The following is a 24,143-nucleotide window of genomic DNA, read 5'->3' as shown; positions in this document are numbered from 1 at the left end:
CTCTTTGCGTCCCCTTTACATTCTCTCCTCCCTCTTTACATTCTCTCCTCCCTCTTTACATTCTCTCCTCCCTCTTTACGTCCCCTTTACATTCTCTCCTCCCTCTTTATGTCCCCTTTACATTCTCTCCTCCCTCTTTACATTATCTCCTCCCTATTTACGTCCCCTTTAAATTCTCTCCTCCCTCTTTACGTCCCCGTTACATTCTCTCCTCCCTCTTTACGTCCCCTTTACATTCTCTCCTCCCTCTTTATGTCCCCTTTACATTCTCTCCTCCCTCTTTACGTCCCCTTTACATTCTCTCCTCCCTCTTTACGTCCCCTTTACATTCTCTCCTCCCTCTTTACGTCCCCTTTACATTCTCTCCTCCCTCTTTATGTCCCCTTTACATTCTCTCCTCCCTCTTTACAATCTCTCCTCCCTCTTTACATTCTCTCTTCCCTCTTTACGTCCCCTTTACATTCTCTCCTCCCTCTTTACATTCTCTCCTCCCTCTTTACGTCCCCTTTACATTCTCTCCTCCCTCTTTACGTCCCAGTTACATTCTCTCCTCCCTCTTTACGTCCCCTTTACATTCTCTCCTCCCTCTTTACGTCCCAGTTACATTCTCTCCTCCCTCTTTACGTCCCCTTTACATTCTCTCCTCCCTCTTTACGTCCCAGTTACATTCTCTCCTCCCTCTTTACGTCCCCTTTACATTCTCTCCTCCCTCTTTACATCCCCTTTACATGCTCTTCTACTTTACGTCCTTTAACGTCCCCCTTTACATTCTCTCTTCCCGCTTTACGTTTTTATTTAGGCTTATGTTGAACTTTATTCTTGTACAAACAGACACTGTATCAAGCAGTGCATGTATTGAATGAAAATGTCTCCGAAATATCTGTGTATTTGGAAAATAATGCATTTTTTCTACTTCAGCTGTGGTAAAGTATGCAAACAGCACGAGCGTCTCTTAATTTTAATGTCTACACCTTTATCTTAATTTCTTTTAATTTAGCTCCATTTCTTACGAAAAGAGCATAATGTGCAAAGTGTTGAAGTGTTTGTGCCTCCCTACAAACCACCCTTTCTTTTAGGAGTCGTGATCCTGTTCCGCACATAATTTTTCACACCAGTCCATGTTCGCTGCTTCAAAGCTTCTGGCTCTGCATTACTACGGGAAGCAGAAAGTGTCTGACATCACATCTCAGTTTTCAGCTTCTCTCGTCTGCACACATTAACTCTCACCAATCGGTTACATCCAGCCACAGCCCATGTCCAGCACAGCTATTCACTCTTCCCTTTTTTATCATCTTTACATTCTCTCCTCCCTCTATGACAGAAATATCAAAAAGTTTATCATGACATTTCATCCAACTTCATTGTAACTGAACAAAGAAAATTGACTCTTACTATCCTCTACTTCTTCATTAGCCTTCTTATACTCTAACTTTTCACTTTATATTCTGTTTCATTCCATCCACAAAATATTTCTACACCTTTATCCTCATTTCTTTTAATTTAGCTCCATTTCCTACAAAAAGAGCATAATGTGCAAAGTGTTGAAGTGTTTGTCCCTCCCTACAAACCACCCTTTCTTTTAAGAGTCGTGATCCTGTTCCGCACATAATTTTTCACACCAGTCCATGTTCGCTGCGTAAAGCTTCTGGCTCTGCGTGAATGCATCTTTCACAGTCTTGCTTACCAGGAACTTTGCATGTCTTGATGAAACTCATCATGTGTCTCTCTACTGCTTTTACCTCACTGTCCTCCCATTTCTTTTTTGGAGCATTTGAAGAACCTATGAAATAATTAAAAAGTAAATTCTCATTACACATTCTCATTACAACTAAATCGGTGAGTAAAGAGCAAATCAAGACTGTGTTCCCAATGCATATTTTTTTTTTTGAATTTGTCTGGATATTGCTGCATGGAGCCAATTCATGTTTATTTGATTATTGTTGTTTGTGCAATGTAGAGATTTTTCTTACCTTGATCCTCCTGTGAAACAGCTTGTTCAGATTGAACAGGTTGATCAGTCTGTACTGGTGCTGGTGCTGATGTCTGAGAGAGGTCACTGGAATCCTCCTCATCACTTGACATGGAATCACCTTGGGCCTCAAGTTGCTCTTAATAATTAATTAACGAAAAATGAACACTTTATTGCTTATACCTAGTATCTGTGACATGAATATATACATTGTTTTGTAAATATGTACAGCACAGATACACACAGAGCATGTATACTCATACCATTTGGGTCGATTTCAATGTCATCAAGTTTCTTTCCTTTGTAGTCAGACAGTGTTCCTTTCTCCATGGCCATTAGGACTTTACTCATTTTTGCCAGCTGCAGTGTTCCCTCTGGTAACCGATAATACTGTCTGTGGATTCGGATATCGTGACCAAGGAAATCAGCCAGTTGGTCTGCTTCATTCTCATTAAGGTTAAGAATTTTAGACATGGTTGCTATGTGTTTCCTGAGCCTAGTTGATGACAGTGCTTCAGGGTTCTTTATGCCACATTCGCAAGCAGCTTTGTTGATGCACTCTCCTCCTCTGTAGGCAGGCGAGGATGATGAGGGCTGCACAGGCGAGGTTGAAGGTGACGTGGGTGACTTGGACTTTGGAGTGGCTACAGAAAAAAAGAGACTGGCCGCCTGGCCCACACGAAAACAAGGATAAATATCTGAAGGGCCTTAAATGTAGTCACACAATGCTGATGTTGTTAACATTAACAATTTGAGAACAAAGTATAGTTTGCACGGTTTGATGTGATATGATAATTGATAAGCGATTGTTAGATTTAAAGGTGGGGTATGTAATTCTCTTTTTTGTCCATTTTTTCAAAATCACTTGAAATCCTATTCCTAACCCACTTACAGCCACTGAGTTAGAAGCACTGAAATGAAAAGTAAGCAATTTAATCATCTGTGGAACGGGCAGGACTCGAAAAACTCCAGCCAATCATTTCCAAAACTACCTAGAATCATTAGACAGTAACTGTGTCAATCAAATGGTCGTACCATACCACCTCCCCATCATGTCCATGTTCTTCGAATGGGTGGAGTCAAAGGAAAGAAGGTAAGACCATAGGAGTTGTGTATTTTCAAAATCTCCCGGCCGTTTTGCAAATCACATACCCCACCTTTCATCAGCGCGATTTACTGCAATGCTTTTTTTCCCCTTAGTTGGTCAGAACAAAAGTGAGTGTTACTTGTTCCAGTGTCATTTTCCGGTGAACATTCTTCTGTTGGTCATGACTCATACTTCCAAAAAGTATAATCTGTCATTGCAAATGACAGTATCCACACCGACGCGATGTGATTGACAGCAGCGCATTCTCCTCAAAACATAGGATTCATTCGCGCTGTGCCGTGTTAAAGCACAACCCATGTAAAGTTGATAGTTCCACGAATGACTGCAATTGCAGATTTCGAACAGAAATGGTGACAAAGACGAAAAACTAGGACTGCAGCGTTAAATAATTTCTTGTTTGTTTTTTTTTAATTGTGAGTACATAAATACATTTCAAATGACACGGGTGCTTGATGAAGTCGATATGCACCTACAAATCAACTTAAACCAAACCATTCTATGGTTTGCCAGCAATAAAGATATTTTCTATTTGAACACCTGAGCACCAGCTAATAGTGGTTGACTGTGTTGCGTGTTCATTATTTTGGGGGCGGAGCAATGATGGGAGGGGTGTGTTTGTTTGGGTGTCGATTTCAAATATTAAGTGTTTTTCAGAAATCACTTATTGCATTTTTAACTAGCTGGCAGTAAACATCAGTAGATAGTTGCTGCATGTTTAAGATGGTTACCGTTTTATTCCTTGATGTTCTTGCTTTGCCTGACTGCTTATGAGGACCATTGCTGTTTACCTTGTCCAGTTCAGGAGAGGAAACAGAAGCTGCACAATGGGGCTAGATGTCAGAAAAGAAACCAGTGAATATCAAAATATCAGAATATTTGTAAAGGACAAAAAAACTTGTTAATGTTCATTCCTCTAGCTGTCCTATACTTTATATATCATTCCACACACAACTCTATGCTGAGAGAGTCAATAATATAGAATAATGATACAGATGTTTTAAAGTGGACTTACGGATTTATGCAGGCGCAAACTGCTGGCTGGCTTTTTATCAGTGGATTCTGCTGATGCTTTATTCAAAGGCTTGAGAAATATGAGACCACAATCACATGGTAACTAATCAGAATTAGAGTAAAAAATTATCATGAATTACTGATCAATCTCTTTAGCATTTTATTAATAGTACCTTGACTCGCCATGGCCAATCTGAGTCTCCATAATTGTAAGTGATTTCCTCTGCTGGTAGAATGTCTCGTACAGCAAACAGACACAGGTGAGGTTTTCTGCTCACTTCAACGGTTCTCATTTTGCAAGTAGGATTTCTGGTCTCATCGTTTGCAAGTCTTCCCAAAGACGAGTCTTCTTTAGATGCATCCATGCTATAAAAACATAAAATGAACACTCAATACTTATAATCTTAGTATATATGCTAGACATGTACAGTTATTTTTACAAGTGGTTCTGAACCCCAGTCCTGGGAACCCACCGCTCTGCATATGCTGTATGTCTCGTGTTTTAATCCACCTGATTGAGATGAGGAGTTCATCATCAGAACATGGCTCTATGAACTCATCTGATTGCATCAGGTGAAGGAGACCTACAGAATCTGCAGAGGAGGGTCTCAGAACCACTGATCTATATGATAGTGTACTGCAATATATGGTAATGTACAGCTCTCAGATAAAAGCATCTAAAAGTTACCATGTTGTTCTCTTTAGGGAATACAGGGGGAATTTTTTTTGATGACTCAAAGAAACTACACTCCGTACTCTATGTCAGTTCATGGTGAATTTGAAGTATTAGGGTGTGTTCACATCTGGCATGTTTTTTTAGACTGTTAATGTGGTTCATCTGAATAAATGTGAAAGCTGCTATTTGAAACCTGGTGCGACCAAACAAGCGGACTGAGACGCTGAAAAGAAGGGTCTCAGTTGGCTTCCAAATGAACTCTGGTGCAGTTCAAATGAAATATGAATATAACATGGACCAGAGACATGTAAATAAACCAAAAACAGGAATATGTGACCCTAAAAAGGACAGACTGGTCAATCATAACTTAGGTTCAACGATAGAAATGCCAATCTGAACACTAAGCGTATCCGGACCAAAAGAAACGAGCGAACAGAACTACAGGCATGAACTAAGTATCTTACAGTTCCAGATATTTTAGCATACCTACTACATCAATCCAACAGTTCTGTACTCACCACCAATATTTGCCATGCCACTGAAAATCAAACAGGAACGTGTTCTCAGCTTCAGTGTAGTGTCCAGTTCGGTCCAGACTCTCCTGTGAACTCAAAAGTTCACCTCTGTATTCAAGAACAAAATCACCTCTGAAAAAAGGTGGTGAAAACTCCACGCCCTGAAGAGGAGAAATACATTAGCTTCAGTTTCTTTAATGTCAAATATTATTTTGATTCTTACTAAAAGTTCTCTACCATATGATGTACATTATATGATGTAGAAGGAATATTACTGAAGGAAAATAGTCAGCCAGGCTAATCTCAAAGCATGCTTTGCTTTTCATACTTTTAAGTCTTAAAATTATACAGTTAAAATTACATACATTTTCTTACACAAACAATATGATCATGGCTATATATTGTTTAGAACAGAGTGCCGCAGTGATGACGTATTTTTACAGGCCAACCCGGTAGTTCACCTCACCTAGTTCCCTCCACAAAAACCTTATAGGATTTTAGAACCCTATAGAAAATCCATATCCTTGTGTAATATATATAATGTTTCTACATTCTTGTAATGTATGTTTGACTGATTGTGTGCCTTTATAAGTAAATCAGGTTAATGACGTCAAAAGCAAACCATATGTGTATCTGACTTTGTGTATTTCATATGTCATGTCACTTGTGATGTTAAATAAAGCCCAAGAGTATTCCAGAATACCAGTGGGAATCTTACAGACTCATATTCTCCTCTCATCCAGTATCGGATGCAGGATTTTGACTGTACCACCTCTGCATGAGATGAGAACACATATTAAGAGTTTCTTGGGTAGAGAAAACACTTGCTCTCTCTGGATGTGCTTAAATCCACAATAAGGACACTTTCCTGTCACACATCACACATGCTCACTTCAATAAGCCACAGAACACAGGTTAAAGGGATAGTTTACCCAAAAATGAAATTTCTTTCAGTAATTACTCACCCTCATGTTGTTCCAAACCCGTAAAACCTTCGTTCATCTTCGGAACACAAATTAAGATATTTTTGATGAAATCTGAGAGCTGGATCACTCCTCCATAGGCTTCCAAGGGACTGAAACTTGTTGGCCCAGAAAAGTTATAAAAGAGATCATTAATATAGTCCAAGTGACTACAGTGGCTCAGTCTTAAGTATATCAAGCGACGAGAATACTTTTTGTGCGCAAAAAATAAATAAAAATAACGACTTTATTCCACTATTCATTTCCTTCTCTCTAGGCCTCGAGTGAGTTCACGTAGTAAAACTGTGCAGTGCGTCTGTGTTGCACGTCACACGCATCACACACATGACCAGCGTCGGCCAATAGTGAGCCTACGTGGTGACGTGTAACACAGACGCATTGCACAGTTTTACTACGTGAAAAAACTTAAGACTGAGCCACTGTAGTCACTTGGACTATATTAACGATCTCTTTTATAACTTTTCTGGGCCAACAAGTTTCAGTCCCTTGGAAGCCTATGGAGGAGTGATCCAGCTCTCAGATTTCATCAAAAATATCTTAATTTGTGTTCCGAAGATGAACGAAGGTTTTACGGGTTTGGAACAACATAGACAAAATCTAGCTGTGTCGATTGGTTTATGCTTATGCCGTTTATGATTACCTTAGTCTGCGTTTACATGACCACCAGAACTGTTGGCTTATTATGCATAATTGGGTTATGTATGTGCAAATAAACATTGACTTTGGGTTGATGGAACCAGAAGTGCAAAAATGCAACTGCTTTGTTTTACTGTACGACGTACACACCTCCGCCGACTTGAGCTTCCAAAGTTACCGGAAGTCATTCATTTTCAATGGAAGCTGGCTTCTCTCAGCTGCAAGGAGCGTCAAATTCCTTGGCATGGCGTTTTTAGCGACTAGAGCGTCAATCTGAAAGTTGAAGTAGCTCAACTTTATGGTAATGAGCTATGTTCAGTGGCAAGCAGCAGCAAAACGCCAGCAACCAATCGGAACATAGACGTCCTTCGCGCTGGCTGATTCCGGAGAAACATACGATGTAAACTTTCGTTCCTACCAAAACATTAGTTCTATCAACACGCTATCAAACTGTGTCCAGCCTGAAGTTCCGCTGGACGTACCTCTCGTCATCGAGCCGCAGCTGCTGCACCAGCCGGTGATACTCTCTGAATTGATAACGGCCCTGGAGGGTTTCATGAACCCAAAATCTCAGAGTCCGATGTCTTCTCAAGCAGCACCAAACACAGCAACTTCACGATTATCCGACAGTGATACACATTTGAGAATGAGCTCAACTTATTTGAAATATTTACGAGCGCTCGTTTTAAGCGGGAATGCAATTAATTTGCTCACGGTAAATTTGACCAAACACCAATTTGACCAATTACATTAAAGTAAATATAATATTAATATAACAATAATAGCTAATTATTCTTTTCTTCCCAAACAAATGTGACCAAAACGGTTATAATAATTCTGTCATTATAAATGGTTTCTTCAGTGTATTGCTTGTTTTTTCTGTTTATTACATTTTATGTTGTGACACTTCTCTTCTCCATGCTATGTCAGAGCGGCCAAAGCGTCAACAAGCTTCCCCGTACTTTTTGACAAGCGTCCTTGACAGGGCGGCCAGAGCTTCTTTGCAGCTCAAGTCGGCGGCTGTGTGTACGTACAGTTAGGGCTCATGCCAGCAGAACTCTATTCAGGAATCTGGACTGCACAATAAAAAATATATATATTTATAAAGTACTGTTTAACTTGTGGCCTAACAACCATATGACTTGCCTTACATTAAATTCTCAGTTTTGTAGATTAACATTATTACTAGGGCTGGGCGATAAAATGATAATGATAATTATCACGATATAATTTCTCGATAAAACGATATCCAGAGTTCGATAAATGTTTGATAATGTTTATGCGCCAAAAGCGGAACCGAACTCATTTCACCCGCGCGCCACACGGACCGTTTATCCGCTCGGCTCAAAGTCCAAACGGCAGCGCAGCATGACTCGCGAGCTCACTAGAGCAGATGAGTTTACTCTGATCGGTCTCTGTCATCAGATCCAGTGAGAAGCGCTTGACTTCAGCCAAGAACACACGTTTCAGTGATTTAAACCAGTTTAAAGGCCGATTAAACCATGCTGACAAACAGGAGAAACACTGTGGTCAGTCAGAAGGCTTCTTTGTCTACAAATTCCCACCATTTACTACGGATTTACTGTAACGTTAGCCTAATAATATTAACTGCACCATGAAATGTGGGATATACAGTATTGTTCAAAATAATAGCAGTACAATGTGACTAACCAGAATAATCAAAGTTTTTCATATATTTTTTTATTGCTACGTGGCAAACAAGTTACCAGTAGGTTCAGTAGATTCTCAGAAAACAAACAAGACCCAGCATTCATGATATGCACGCTCTTAAGGCTGTGCAATTGGGCAATTGGGCAATTAGTTGAATTAGTTGAAAGGGGTGTGTTCAAAAAAATAGCAGTGTGGCATTCAATCACTGAGGTCATCAATTTTGTCAATTTTGAGGTCATCAGGTGTGAATCAGGTGGCCCCTATTTAAGGATGAAGCCAACACTTGTTGAACATGCATTTGAAAGCTGAGGAAAATGGGTCGTTCAAGACATTGTTCAGAAGAACAGCGTACTTTGATTAAAAAGTTGATTAGAGAGGGGAAAACCTATAAAGAGGTGCAAAAAATGATAGGCTGTTCAGCTAAAATGATCTCCAATGCCTTAAAATGGAGAGCAAAACCAGAGAGACGTGGAAGAAAACGGAAGACAACCATCAAAATGGATAGAAGAATAACCAGAATGGCAAAGGCTCAGCCAATGATCACCTCCAGGATGATCAAAGACAGTCTGGAGTTACCTGTAAGTACTGTGACAGTTAGAAGACGTCTGTGTGAAGCTAATCTATTTTCAAGAATCCCCCGCAAAGTCCCTCTGTTAAAAAAAAGGCATGTGCAGAAGAGGTTACAATTTGCCAAAGAACACATCAACTGGCCTAAAGAGAAATGGAGGAACATTTTGTGGACTGATGAGAGTAAAATTGTTCTTTTTGGGTCCAAGGGCCACAGGCAGTTTGTGAGACGACCCCCAAACTCTGAATTCAAGCCACAGTACACAGTGAAGACAGTGAAGCATGGAGGTGCAAGCATCATGATATGGGCATGTTTCTCCTACTATGGTGTTGGGCCTATTTATCGCATACCAGGGATCATGGATCAGTTTGCATATGTTAAAATACTTGAAGAGGTCATGTTGCCCTATGCTGAAGAGGACATGCCCTTGAAATGGTTGTTTCAACAAGACAATGACCCAAAGCACACTAGTAAACGGGCAAAGTCTTGGTTCCAAACCAACAAAATTAATGTTATGGAGTGGCCAGCCCAATCTCCAGACCTTAATCCAATTGAGAACTTGTGGGGTGATATCAAAAATGCTGTTTCTGAAGCAAAACCAAGAAATGTGAATGAATTGTGGAATGTTGTTAAAGAATCATGGAGTGGAATAACAGCTGAGAGGTGCCACAAGATGGTTGACTCCATGCCACACAGATGTCAAGCAGTTTTAAAAAACTGTGGTCATACAACTAAATATTAGTTTAGTGATTCACAGGATTGCTAAATCCCAGAAAAAAAAATGTTTGTACAAAATAGTTTTGAGTTTGTACAGTCAAAGGTAGACACTGCTATTTTTTGAACACACCCCTTTCAACTAATTGCCCAATTGCACAGCCTTAAGAGCGTGCATATCATGAATGCTGGGTCTTGTTTGTTTTCTGACAATCTACTGAACCTACTGGTAACTTGTTTGCCACGTAGCAATAAAAAATGTACTAAAAACCTTGATTATTCTGGTTAGTCACATTGTACTGCTATTATTTTGAACAATACTGTACATATTGGATTGTTTTATATTATTACAGTTGTTTTCAGTCGCAAACAAGCATTTGTCCAAGCAGTTGTCACATTTTCAAAACTCTAAACACAATTAGCACAGCATCTGTCTATTGTGGCCATACCATTCACACATTTCATGTCGTTTTTACACAATATGGAGTCATTGAACACATTTCCACAATGCTTACATTTTCTGAACAGACAAGCTATACCTCCCAACAAAATTATGGATCGTTTTTGTAGTATTTACAAATGTTAACACACAACATCCCACAATAGCAAAAACAATGTTCCAAACCTTAGATACAGTATAAAAAAATCTGCTTCTGCAATGATATCAGTTCAAAAACAATTTATCTTAGCTGATTTATGTTGTGTAAATTGGGCCAACCACAGCTGATTCCAATCTGGCTTAGACTCAATTGCAGGGGTTATTTTTTTCTATTACACTGACACTTATACAATACAGTAAAAGGAGGACTTTGAAGAGTGATATTTTTGGAAACAGAAACAGAAAAAGACAAACACTGTAATGTATGGACGAGGAAGAGTAAGAGCAAGGGCCCAGTGAGAGGAGCAGGAGCAGTGAACAGTGAGAAGAGCAGGAGCAGTGAGAGGAGCAGTGAGAGGAGCAGTGAGAGGAGCGGGAGCAGTGAGAGATGCAGTGAGAGGAGCAGGAGCAGTGAGAGATGCTGGAGCAGTGAGAGATGCAGTGAGAGGAGCAGGAGCAGGAGCAGTGAGAGGAGCAGTGAGAGATGCAGTGAGAGGAGCAGGAGCAGGAGCAGTGAGAGGAGCAGTGAGAGATGCAGTGAGAGGAGCAGGAGCAGGAGCAGTGAGAGGAGCAGTGAGAGGAGCAGTGAGAGGAGCAGGAGCAGTGAGAGGAGCAGTGAGAGGAGCAGTGAGAGGAGCGGGAGCAGTGAGAGATGCAGTGAGAGGAGCAGGAGCAGTGAGAGATGCTGGAGCAGTGAGAGATGCAGTGAGAGGAGCAGGAGCAGGAGCAGTGAGAGGAGCAGTGAGGGGAGCAGGAGCAGTGAGAGGAGCGGGAGCAGGAGCAGTGAGAGGAGCAGTGAGAGGAGCGGGAGCAGTGAGAGATGCTGGAGCAGTGAGAGATGCAGTGAGAGGAGCAGGAGCAGGAGCAGTGAGAGGAGCAGTGAGGGGAGCAGGAGCAGTGAGAGATGCTGGAGCAGTGAGAGATGCAGTGAGAGGAGCAGGAGCAGGAGCAGTGAGAGGAGCAGTGAGGGGAGCAGGAGCAGTGAGAGGAGCGGGAGCAGGAGCAGTGAGAGGAGCAGTGAGAGATGCAGTGAGAGGAGCAGGAGCAGTGAGAGATGCTGGAGCAGTGAGAGATGCAGTGAGAGGAGCAGGAGCAGGAGCAGTGAGAGGAGCAGTGAGAGGAGCAGGAGCAGTGAGAGGAGCAGTGAGAGGAGCGGGAGCAGTGAGAGATGCAGTGAGAGGAGCAGGAGCAGTGAGAGATGCTGGAGCAGTGAGAGATGCAGTGAGAGGAGCAGGAGCAGGAGCAGTGAGAGGAGCAGTGAGGGGAGCAGGAGCAGTGAGAGGAGCGGGAGCAGGAGCAGTGAGAGGAGCAGTGAGAGGAGCGGGAGCAGTGAACAGTGAGAGGAGCAGTGAGAGGAGCAGGAGCAGTGAGAGGAGCAGTGAGAGATGCAGTGAGATATGCAGTGAGATATGCAGTGAGAGGAGCAGGAGCAGTGAGAGGAGCCGTGAGAGATGCAGTGAGATATGCAGTGAGATATGCAGTGAGAGGAGCAGGAGCAGTCAGAGATGCAGTGAGAGGAGCAGTGAGATATGCAGTGAGAGGAGCAGGAGCAGTGAGAGGAGCAGTGAGATATGCAGTGAGATATGCAGTGAGAGGAGCAGGAGCAGTCAGAGATGCAGTGAGAGGAGCAGGAGCAGTGAGAGATGCAGTGAGAGGAGCAGGAGCAGTGAGAGGAGCGGGAGCAGTGAGGGGAGCAGGAGCAGTGAGGAGCAGGAGCAGTGAGAGGAGCAGTGAGAGATTGTTTTTATTTTACCCCCCCCCCATGACCAATGGTTAATTTTAATAAAACTCAAACAGTCAGAATATTACATTTTACCAAATAAAATTGAGGTCGTTTTAAAAGATGTTACTGTTTTTGTTAATGAACATAAATTTTACATAGTAAATCTGCTCCTAACTGAATCTAATACTGCTGCAAATCATTGTCAAATATGCATTTTGAGACAAAATATATCTAATATTAATATTGCTGCCTGCACTGTAAACTGTGCTGAAGATCCGTGCCATCAAAGTCAGGCAACACAAACCTGTTTCAAGACTTGAAACAATATCCCCCATTAGCACATCCAGGAACTAAGAAATACATTTTCCAATAAATATATTTATTTTGTTAAGGAAAAATAACAAATGTTTGAATGTTCTACCTCAGATTTGTGAAATGTTCACCTGTTTGGCAAGTGTTTGTCATGATATGTTCTAACAAAAAAGAGTAGTTTAAAACCACAATTAATGCTCTGGTTTCTACAACTTTCACTTAGGAGCAAATATCTGCCTTTAAACTTGAAAGAAATAAAGATTTGACATTTATTGTGATAATTATCGATATCGACTAATATAAAACAATTATCTTGATAACTTTTTTGCCATATCCCCCAGCCCTAGTTATTAGTTACTAAACTGCTTAGTCATTTATACTTGCCTTTATATTTGCTGATGAACTGCTCTCGAAGCCCAGGCTTGTCAGTTTTACAGGTAATGTGATGATGCTCAGCGTCCTGCAGAGGTTTCCTACGTCTTTTATTTCCCAGCATGGCGACTTTCTTTCTTGAAATGACTGGAAAAAATAAATACAAATAAATATAAGGTGAATGAAATAAACAAGCATATTTTAAAAAATCCTGTTGATCTTACTGGAATTGTTCACCAAAAACACACATAATTAACATACTAACCCTCATATCCAAACCGGTGTTGTGTTTTTCTGTGGAACAAATCTTTATATTATATATATTTTTTTTTTAATGGAAATGTCATTAATGCCAAAAACCATTGGTTCTTGTGTGTCTTGTAACCACAATTGATGTCAATCTATATTTGATTTAAGAGCTAAAGTATATGGGAGATTTTCAGTCAATAACCAGCTAGATTTATATGGACTATTTTTAATGTGCTTTTTGTCTGCTTTGGAGCTTGAAACAAAATACAAATATTATAAAGTATCAATTCATGGTCATTGTGCAAAAAAATCTCAGTGAAGATAAATTATTAAAATAAAACATTCCACTAAAAAACCAATTCGGGGGCAAATAATGTAATAATGTATTACATAAAATATAATATATAAAATAATGATATTAAAAAATGAGAATGAATTATTTCAAATTACTGTTGATATTTTACAACACTTTTGAGAAAAACAATGATTTAGTAAACTACCACTGACTCGGTTGTCTTGATTACTTTGTAGAACCTAAAGTACTATTATATGAAAAATAACAAAATTATATTTAATAGTCAATTTTATATATACAATTTGTTTTCATTATTGCAACAAATCATCAAATGACACAGGCTTAGAAGCAAACTCAAATACAATCGAGAAGTAAATAAAACCCTATTACAAAAAATAATTAAACCACTAAAATAAACATACATCGTACTATATTTCATATTACACAATGTATTTAGTTATCATGCATTTTCAGGACAAGTCTTGACCTCACCTTTCCTCCTGGTGGGTTGTTTGTCGTCTGTTTCGCGCGTTCCATCGTCACGTGTCTGCATTTCCCGGGAAAACACCACCGTCGCTGACTTGCGTAAATTACGTAGTTACGTATTTGGATTTCACGTTGAAATTGTGACTACATTTATTTGGCCTAATAGAAAATTATCTGGTGGCAATGATATTTGTTTTAACCACAGTACTGTTTCTTCAAACTTAAAAAAAAAAATGTGATGAAGTTAGTCTTTCTAGTGGACAGAGCACATGATCACTTTTTAACCGAGCACCCACCTCAAACTACGAACCAGTGCGCATGTCCGTACAAGCACTGGTTTAAAAGAGCAAAAAGTACCGGGTGTGCACTTATTTTTATAAAATAACACCACATCATAAAGTTTTTAAGAGAATTACAAATAAGAATATTCAAAACGTGCAGGTCTGCTGTAAACTAGAGCTCACAAGACTTTTGTTAGTTCATTCATTCATCTCATCTGCAGTGAGTCAGTCAGAGACAGTGCTGTGGGGGAAGGGCGCGCGCGCGATCAGAGAGTGCTGTGGGGGAAGGGCGGCTGATCACAGTATGAGCAGCAGAAGCAGATCTCAGCTAGGGCTATAGGGCTATAGTTGAAAATCAAAGTAAGAACTAATAAATCTGTAAACAAACATTTAAACGTGCCTGCTTAATTCATGATTCTTTTAAACACTTTTGTTCTTTTGTATGACTATAACTGCTCTCTCTCTCTCTCTCTCTCTCTCTCTCTCTATATATATATAGAGAGAGAGAGAGAGAGAGAGAGAGAGAGAGAGAGATACATAGATATATAATTTCTTGAATCATTCTTAAGATTTTCAAACCAGTAAGTGCACTGGTTTGTAAAAAAAATGTACCGAAGGTGTACTTAATTTTCTGAAATAACACCACATCATAAAGCTTTTAAGAGGATTACAAATATGAATATTCAAAATGTGCAGGTCTGCTGTAAACAAGAGCTCGCAACTGTCTAAATGAGCAACCTAGATCTCTTGAACAGACATCTTATTTTCTATTACAGTTTTTTTCAGTCGCTAACAAGCATTTGTCCAAGCAGTTGTCACATTTTCAAAACTCTAAACACAATTAGCACAGCATCTGTCTATTGTGGCCATACCATTCACACATTTCATGTCGTTTTCACACAATATGGAGTCATTGAACACATTTCCACAATGCTTACATTTTCTGAACAGACAAGCTATACCTCCCAACAAAATTATGGATCGTTTTTGTAGTATTTACAAATGTTAACACACAACATCCCACAATAGCAAAAACAATGTTCCAAACCTTAGATACAGTATAAAAACCTCTGCTTCTGCAATGATATCAGTTCAAAAACAATTTATCTTAGCTGATTTATGTTGTGTAAATTGGGCCAACCACAGCTGATTCCAATCTGGCTTAGACTCAATGGCAGGGGTTATTTTTTTCTATTACACTGACACTTATACAATACAGTAAAAGGAGGACTTTGAAGAGTGATATTTTTGGAAACAGAAAAAGACAAACACTGTAATGTATGGACGAGGAAGAGTAAGAGCAAGGGGCCCAGGGAGAAGATCAGGAGCAGTGAGATGGATATTCTGTTCACTGTAAGCAATACTCTCAAAGCTTTTCTGTTCTATCATACCGCATTTCTACTGTACCTCCTGCAGTAAACAGTAAAGGAAAAAAATAGCTTTTTACTGGAATGCTTTTGAATGTAAACATTACTGTACATTTGGACATACAGTTCCTAACCAAGAAATTTAGTGTAAAACAGTGAATTGCATGTTTTGCATGCAAATATCTGTAAAACTGAAACATAAAAGTCTATGCAGTTTTTGTAATGTCAACAATAGCCAGTATTTTGAAACCTGGTGTACTTTGATTGACTGCATGTACCTTTTGAGGTGAAAACAAGTGTTATTCTTTGACAGAATAATTTAATTTTGAATCAGATTTCCAGTGTTTTGGTAAAGTTGGTGTGTTGACAGAAAGATGTGTTCTATTTTGAAATTAAGATTTAGTATATATTTAACAAAATGTGTTTTCGAGAAGAAAATTATCCATTTGGCCAATTGTGTTTTGTAGGTGTGAGTCTGTGTTAAGAGTTTAGAAAAAGTATCTAAAGTATGGGTAAGCGCTTGTAAGCGATTGAAAAAAAACTGTAATAGCATTTATTAATCAAAACAGTCAATTGAAGTCTGCAAACCCACAGCAGGGCTGATATGCAAGCATCTCATCTGCAGTGAGTCAGTCAGAGACAGTGCTGTGGGGGAAGGGCGCGCGCGCGATCAGAGAGTGCTGTGGGGGAAGGGCGCGCGCGCGATCAGAGAGTGCTGTGGGGGAAGGGCGGCTGATCACAGTATGAGCAGCAGAAGCAGATCTCAGCTAGGGCTAGGGCTAGGCCTAGGGCTAGGGCTATAAAATCAAAGTAAGAACAAATAAATATGTTAACAAACATTTAAACGTGCCAGCTTAATTCATGATTCTTTTAAACACTTTTTGTTATTTTGTATGACAATAACTGCTCTCTCTCTCTCTCTCTATATATATATATATATCATTTCTTGAATAATTCTTAAGATTTGCAAACCAGTGAGTGCATTTTTCAAAACAATTGGTACAAACCCAGACAAAAACAAAGCCTGTAACTTGCTCAATATCCTTAATACAATATCAATGAACATCAGTGCCATCAGAATGACAAGTCCTTGTGTCATTGTTTACAAACATGATAGTCAAAATGCTTTGTCATTTTGTCAATATAACAGTGAACTATCATTCAAAAAGTGAAACTTGTATATTATATTCATTCATTACACACAGACTGATATATTTCAAATATGTTTCTTTTAATTTTGATGATTATAACTGACAACTACGTAAAATCCCAAATTCAGTATCTCAGAAAATTTGAATATTACTTAAGACCAATACAAAGAAAGGATTTTTAGAAATGCTGGCCAACTGAAAGGTATGAGCATGAAAAGTATGAGCATGTACAGCACTCAATACTTAGTTGTGTCTCTTTTGTCTGAATGACTGCAGCAATGCGGCGTGGCATGGAGTGGATCAGTCTGTGGCACTGCTCAGGTGTTATGAGAGACCAGGTGTCTCTGATAGTGGCCTTCAGCTCTTCTGCATTCCTGGGTCTGACATGTCACATCTTCCTCTTCACAATACCCCATAGAAGACAAGTTTGCTGGCCAATTAAGAACAGGGATACAATGGCCCTTAAATCAGGTACTGCTTTGGCAGTGTGTGCTGGTGCCACATCCTGTTGGAAAATGAAATCTGCATCTCCATAAAGTTGATCAGCAGCAGGAAGCATGAAGTGCTCTAAAACTTCCTGGTATACGGCTGCGTTGACCTTGGACCTCAGAAAACACAATGGACCAACACCAGCAGATGACATGGCCCCACAAACCATCACTGACTGTGGAAACTTTACACTGGACCTCAAGCAACGTGGATTGTGTGCCTCTCCATTCTTCCTCCAGACTGTGGGACCTTGGTTTCCAAAGGAAATGCAAAAGTTACTTTCATTAGAGAACATAACTTTGGACCACTCAGCAGCAGTCCAGTCCTTTTTGTCTTTAGCCCAGGTGAGACGCTTCTGACGCTGTGTCTTGTTCAAGAGTGGCTTGACACCAGGAATGCAACAGCTGAAACCCATGTCTTGCATATGTCTGTGCGTGGTGGTTCTTGAAGCACTGACTCCAGCTGCAGTCCACTCTTTGTGAATCTCCCCCACAGTTTTGAATGGGTTTTGTTTCACTATCCTCTCCAGGATGTGGTTATCCCTATAGAGCTGGTAAGTCCCGCCCCCTCCGTAGAACCCCACTGGACCTCAAAGTTGAAAAACTGTCAATGCAAATGGGATTAATTTCATTAATGGGAGAAAATAATTATTTTCTGGTCCCGTTTGAATTGTGACATGAATGTGAACATATGTTGTCTGTGAATTTTTTATATAATCTTTCGTGTGTAGAATGTTACAATTTAGCAGGTAGAAGTTTGATAGGGGTAGACTTTTTGTGACAGCACTTTGTGGACTACAACTCTTTGCTGCTTTCGACATGTTTGAAACGTCAACAACACTAGCACATGGCTCTAGCTCACGGATCCCGCTAAACATGGCTGTGTCTTTGGTGCACTTCACCACCTTCTTTCAGGGAGAGGACAAAATCTTTGAGGTTGGCGAAAACCACAGGTAAGTCAAATTTATGGGGTGACGTCACATAGGCGACATGTAGTCTTTCTCGTTATGTCTTTTCCACAACTGCTAGCCGATAAATCATACCATATACTGTCACTGTTCACATTCATGGCACAATTCAAACGGGACCAGAAAATAATTATTTTCTCCCATTCACTTGCATTGACGGTTTTTCAACTTTAAGGTCCAGCTGGGTTTTACGGAAGGGGCGGGACTTACCAGCTCTATTGCTTGTACACTTTTTTTCTACCACATCTTTTCCTTCCCTTCGCCTTTTTATTAATGTGCCGGGACACAGAGCTCTGTGAACAGCCAGCCTATTTAGCTATGACCTTTTGTGTCTTGCCCTCCTTGTGCAAGGTGTGGTCATCTTTTGGACAACTGTCAAGTCAGCAGTCTTCCCCAAGATTGTGTAGCCTACAGAACTATTGAGAGACCATTTAAATGCCTTTGCAGGTGTTTTGAGTTAATTAACTGATTAGAGTGTGGCACCAGGTGTCTTCAATATTGAACCTTTTCACAAAATTCTAATTTGGGATTTTCCTTAGTTGTCAGTTATTATCATCAAAATTAAAAGAAATAAACATTTGAAATATATCAGTCTGTGTGTAATGAATGAATATAATATAGAAGTTTCACTTTTTGAATGGAATTAGTGAAATAAATCAACTTTTTGATGATATTCTAATCATATGACCAGCACCTGTATACTTTGTATAAGTTTTTTTTACATTATGCCTCTGGGATAGGCAACTTCGGTCCTGGAGGGCCATTGTCCTGCAGAGTTGAGCTCCATCCCTAGTTAAACACACATGAACAAGGCAATCAATGTTTTCAGGATTACTAGACATATACAGGCAGGTGAGTTTTTATCTGGGCTGGAGCTAAACTCTGCAGGACAGTGGCCCTCCAGGAGCGGAGTTGCCAATGTAAAATGCAAGTAGACTGCTGTAATATATAATGTAAATATGCTGTATTGCACGACTACAGTATAGTGAACACTGTGTGATTGCACACCTGTTCAAGGACTATGCATTAATTGTGGGGGGAGAGAAACGGTAGAGCATATATTAATAGAATGTGAAGCATACAGAACAGAACGAATCATGCTGTTAGAACAAGTTAAAGAATTAGGTTACACACATTTATCAGTAGAGGGTTTACTTTCCTTTTCTGCATCAAAATCATCAGCATGGCCAGCATGAGATACCTTAAAGAAACAGACTTATTTAATCGAATTTAAGAATAACCAAGAATATATATATATATATATATATATATATATATATATATATATATATATATATATATATAATTATTATTATTATTATATATATTTTTTCAATACATATTAGTAGAAATCCGCATTGAAGCTCCACACCCCAAACAGTTGGTGGCGGTAATGCACCAAATTGGTATGCCAACCGCCAATAAAAGAAGAAGAAGCACACCTGTTCAAATGTTTTAATGACTGAGGACACACACGGTTGTTCTCCCAACATTCAGCTCACCTTTTGACCCGCTTCGGCCATAAGGTCATGATATTGAGAACATGATAGTGGCCCTTATTTCTTCAGAATCTTGTCCTCTTCTACCTCTTCCTCTGTTTTACCTCTGTATTCTTCCACCACACATACTTACTTCTTCCATGCTGTTCACCCTGTTTGTACCTTGTTGTTCTTAAATTACCAGAGTGTGTAACACTGTGTTGTGTTGTGCTCTGTCTGTATGCTTCTCAGATGAAGCTTAATGAGATGCACTCTGAGCTATTTTAGGGAACTGGTGGATTATTGGATGATCGAATGCTTTACATTCCCCTTCATTAGTGAAAATCAGAATTCACCTCTGCAATTCAACAATTCAGGACAAAAATGTCTAATAGAAGTGTATAGAAAATTTGCTTGACAGTTTATGACAACTACTATTCTGCATTTAATGACTTAATGAATTAATACCTAGATGTTTTGGGGAGTAAGACTTGGGAGTATTCAGCAGAGAACCATACATTTTGATCAACATGGCATAAGCAATTGATAATGTAAGAAACAGATAAAACGTGTACATAATCAGTTGCATTTGTAATTTGTTCAAATGATGAGCAATTGCTTTTGAGGTGCACAAGTAAGTAGATAACGTGGAGGTTGAATAAGAATTTTAGTCGTGATCTGAGAAATGCCCCAAAGCGACTAAGAAAAACTTCAAATATAATTAATAGAATATAAAATAAAAAGATGTTTGCTGTACCTTCTTTCCTCTATATAAGAATATAATATAATGTAATATAATGCAATGTAATGTCATATAATATAATTATATAATAAATGAAGGAATATAATGTAATGTAATATAATTAATATAATATATAATGTAATATAAAATAATATAATATTATATAACATAAAGAGAATGTTTGCTTGTTTGCTGTAAGTGAATGTGTTGCTCTCGTTACAGACGCGCGTGCTCTGTGTGGGGGAGGGGCCTGGCTGCGCTGTCAGGGAAATGGCAGGACGCAAAGTTGGAGAAAACACTTAAAACAAATAACATCACTTATAAAAGCAAGCGAATCTGCCTGTTTTCACATATTTTAATTGCTTGTATATTTTTATTGAATAAACTCAGATGTATATCACCACACCCACAATAACAGATTTAAACAGTTGCCCCTCCGCTTTTGGAAGGAAATATGTTACTTTTCAAATTCACATGATGTACGTGTCTGTCCCTTCCTGCGTCAAACTTGTTCCTACAGCATTAATATCCGATGTAAGTGCTGTAGTCATGGTGACGCGGGGCAGCGCGATCTTTACACACGCACACGGAGCAGACTCTGATGCGAGAGAAAAACGCGAGGATTAAAAGTTGTAAAACATGCTAATATGAATCGCAAGAGCTCCTGCTGCTCAATGCATATTGGTCTAATCTTATTTAATACTAATTATTGGGAATTTATCTGTAATTTAATGTGGATTATCTGTCAATTCATTCACAATCAACATGTTTTTGCCTCCGCCATCTTTATTGATGACGCATTGGCCTCTGATTGGTCAGATCACCAAGTCCCGCTCCCATAGCGGCTTCCTGCGCTCTGATTGGCCAGAATCCCCAAAGTGTGTATCTTTTCCGGAAGTGCAGTACTCCTAGAGGGCGCTGTGTTATACACACTTTAGTGGGGGGGCATACACACTTCAGGTACACAAATCAATTAAAAGTGATTTTTTGGGACAAGTGAGATTTTAAGCCTGGAAACCATTTTAGAGCATGCTGAATGCCACTGTATAGTCAAACAAATGAGGACATACAAAATGTCCTCAATTTTTTGGGTGGTCCTCAGTTTACTGGTGTGTATTCTGGTGAATGTACCCAAAAGTGATATAAGTAAGTGCACACACACACACACACACACACACACACACACACACACACACACACACACACACACACACACACACACACACACTTTGATAGCACAGACACACAGATTCACTTTAAAAAAGTCATTAAAGGGTAATATTACACTGCAAAAAAAAATCCTTATTTGATGTATTTAGTGTAATGCAATGTGTTTATGCGGTATAAAGTAAAAAAAAAAGAAAAAAAAAGGCCCCGCCTTTCTAAAATGCGTCAATTTTTACAAAGTTCATCCTTTTGAAAGCGAGGTGTATGCTGATTGGCCAGCTATACAGTGCGTTGTGATTGGCGGAATAACTCAAGCTTGTGACAGAATTGTTACACTCCTTACCATACTGTGATGCCGTGTGTCCCAGCACAACAAGACAAAAATAATAAAACCTATTAGAAATTAGGCATTTGTTGCATCCAGTGGGGACATAATTACTGATTATAATGACTCATACTGTGTTTTTAAGCATTGCATTGCGTATCACGTCCCATAAACATTAAACTGCATCTGCATTTGTAATCAGAGAAACGACAAACAACAAGCGCTACTCTACACTGCTCAAAACTCACGTTTGAATCATCAATGGCAAATTCTTTATATATACAAAAACATACTTACAAGCTGTAAGTCAGAAGCGCCAGACGGTCCTCACAAAGTTGGAAGTACCTCACTTTATAGAACAGCCTTTGAGCACAGACGCATTATAGGCTACTCTTCAGGTTCAGGAAAAAGTCCTCCATAAAATATGCAGCATACATCTGAATATTTGGGTTGAACTGTTCTGGAACACGCATTATAGGCTACTCTTCAGGTTCAGGAAAAAGTCCTCCATAAAATATGGGACAATGTTGTAAATACAACTTAACCAATGATTTCTGGTTGTGTCCTCTTTTGGAAGGCAAAACAAAGTAGCTTTTACAATGAAACAAACAACGTCACATGACGGACTTGAGTCAGGAATGGCTGGCGGATTCAACGAAGGAGTGGCCGGTAGGCTTGGGGCAACCACATGTGATGACCCCGGGCTGGACTCCGCTTCGTCCACAGGGAAAGCCGATCCAACAATCCACAACGTAATGTTGATGTATTTTTTCAGCGAAGAACATCTTTTGGAAGGCCAAACAAAATAGTTTCACCTTCACAATGAAACACACAGCATCTCCACAACCTAGTGGCGGCAACAACAATACCACAGGACGAATAAAAGTTACACCTTCTTTCTTTGCGTGAACATTTGGGCAGTGTTATGCAAATCTTCCCACACAGTGACGTAGACGTGGGGGCGTGTTTAAATGAGATGTTTTAGGAGGGTGTGGTTATCTCTTAACTTTTATAAAGAATATATTTTTGTATTTGATAGTTTAGTCTTTCCAATTTTACAGATCTTCATTATGCACCAAGGGCTTGTAACTTTTTAACAGGTTTGTTTTTAACAGGTGTTTTACCTTTATTTTGAGTTATGCACTGCATTATGGATGGATGGATGTTACACAAATAAAGGTGCTTCAAAAGGATCTTTAGAGCGATGCCATAGAAGAACCATTTTTGGTTCCACAAAGAACAGTTCATTCAAACGTTCTTTAAAGAACCATTTCTTTCTTACCTTTTTATAATCTGAAAAACCTTCTTTAGCCACAAAGAACAAAGTTCTTCAGATGTTAAAGACTCTTTATGGAACCATTTAGACAAAAAGATTATTGTATGGCATCGTGAAGCACCTTTATTTTTAAGATTGTAGGGTGGGATGAATGGTGACGAAGGGAATGGAGACGTAACGTCAGAACAGACTGATGAATGGGGTCTTGCCTGAGAGCCCAATCACCTTCAAGTAGTAACAAAATGAGCCAATGGTACGCTGAGTACCATGGTCTGCGGAATTTCCATCCTGCAATGAGGGTATAAAACGAGCAGAGTGAACAACTCGCATTCAAGTCTTTGCTGAGAAGCCGAGCCATGTGGCCCAGCTGTTCAGTGAAACAGCAATTGTGGCAAAGGGACATAACATCTCTGTTCCCTCCTTTAGGGAACGAGGGTTACACATATAACCTAGACGTTCCCTTTCAGTCTGTCACATTCAATGTTACGTCAGAATAGACTGACGAATGGGGTCCCTTACCAAAACACCATAAAGGCTGTCTTCCAGTAACCTGCGTGATTGATAGTACCTTGTCGTGAGGCCAGCACGAGCGAAAGGCTATACCTAACACAGAATGAACTAGGTAGCATATTCCAGCTAGAAGTATGCTAACAGTTTGCCTGCTCATAGGTGGACTTACAAAGCACATATCAACCATTGCTTAGAGGTGGGTGGATATATTTAAACTTCAGAGATGGCAAGGGTGGCTTTCCAAAGGGAAGACACATGCTGCTGAGAGACTTACTGTGGAAATACACACGTGCGATTGCCCAAGAGGGGAATCACAACACATGGAGGCATCTGTTCCAACACGGGCTGACCGACAGGGCATGCACGCAGGTGCAGGAGACCAACAGAGCTGGAGGAACCCAGGGTTCAGAACTGTGGAACTCACCTGAGGAGAATAGTGCACACATCCAGTCCGTGGAGTGGAATGGTGCAGAAAGTGGAATGACACTGAGCAGGTCCTGTTTA

The 24,143-nt window shown here is 39.8% G+C and overlaps 1 protein-coding gene across 1 annotated transcript; it reads right to left on the bottom strand.

Moving 5' to 3' along the window:
* Window positions 1–1,366: 1,366 nt before the first annotated feature.
* LOC127976641 (uncharacterized) lies at window positions 1,367–4,471 on the bottom strand. The gene is made up of 6 exons (XM_052581226.1): window positions 4,262–4,471; window positions 4,090–4,158; window positions 3,806–3,907; window positions 2,233–2,638; window positions 1,971–2,108; window positions 1,367–1,780 (listed from the first exon to the last, which is right to left on the bottom strand). The coding sequence occupies exons 1-6, from the start codon at window positions 4,451–4,453 to the stop codon at window positions 1,614–1,616; spliced, it is 1,074 nt and encodes a 357-aa protein (XP_052437186.1). The 5' UTR covers window positions 4,454–4,471; the 3' UTR covers window positions 1,367–1,613.
* Between the last annotated feature and the right edge of the window lie 19,672 nt (window positions 4,472–24,143).

Source organism: Carassius gibelio, chromosome B17 (assembly GCF_023724105.1).
Source record: "Carassius gibelio isolate Cgi1373 ecotype wild population from Czech Republic chromosome B17, carGib1.2-hapl.c, whole genome shotgun sequence".
In the NCBI taxonomy this organism is placed as follows: domain Eukaryota; kingdom Metazoa; phylum Chordata; class Actinopteri; order Cypriniformes; family Cyprinidae; genus Carassius; species Carassius gibelio.
The sequence above is the reverse complement of the archived record's forward strand: the minus strand, read 5'-3'. Positions and strand labels throughout refer to the sequence as shown.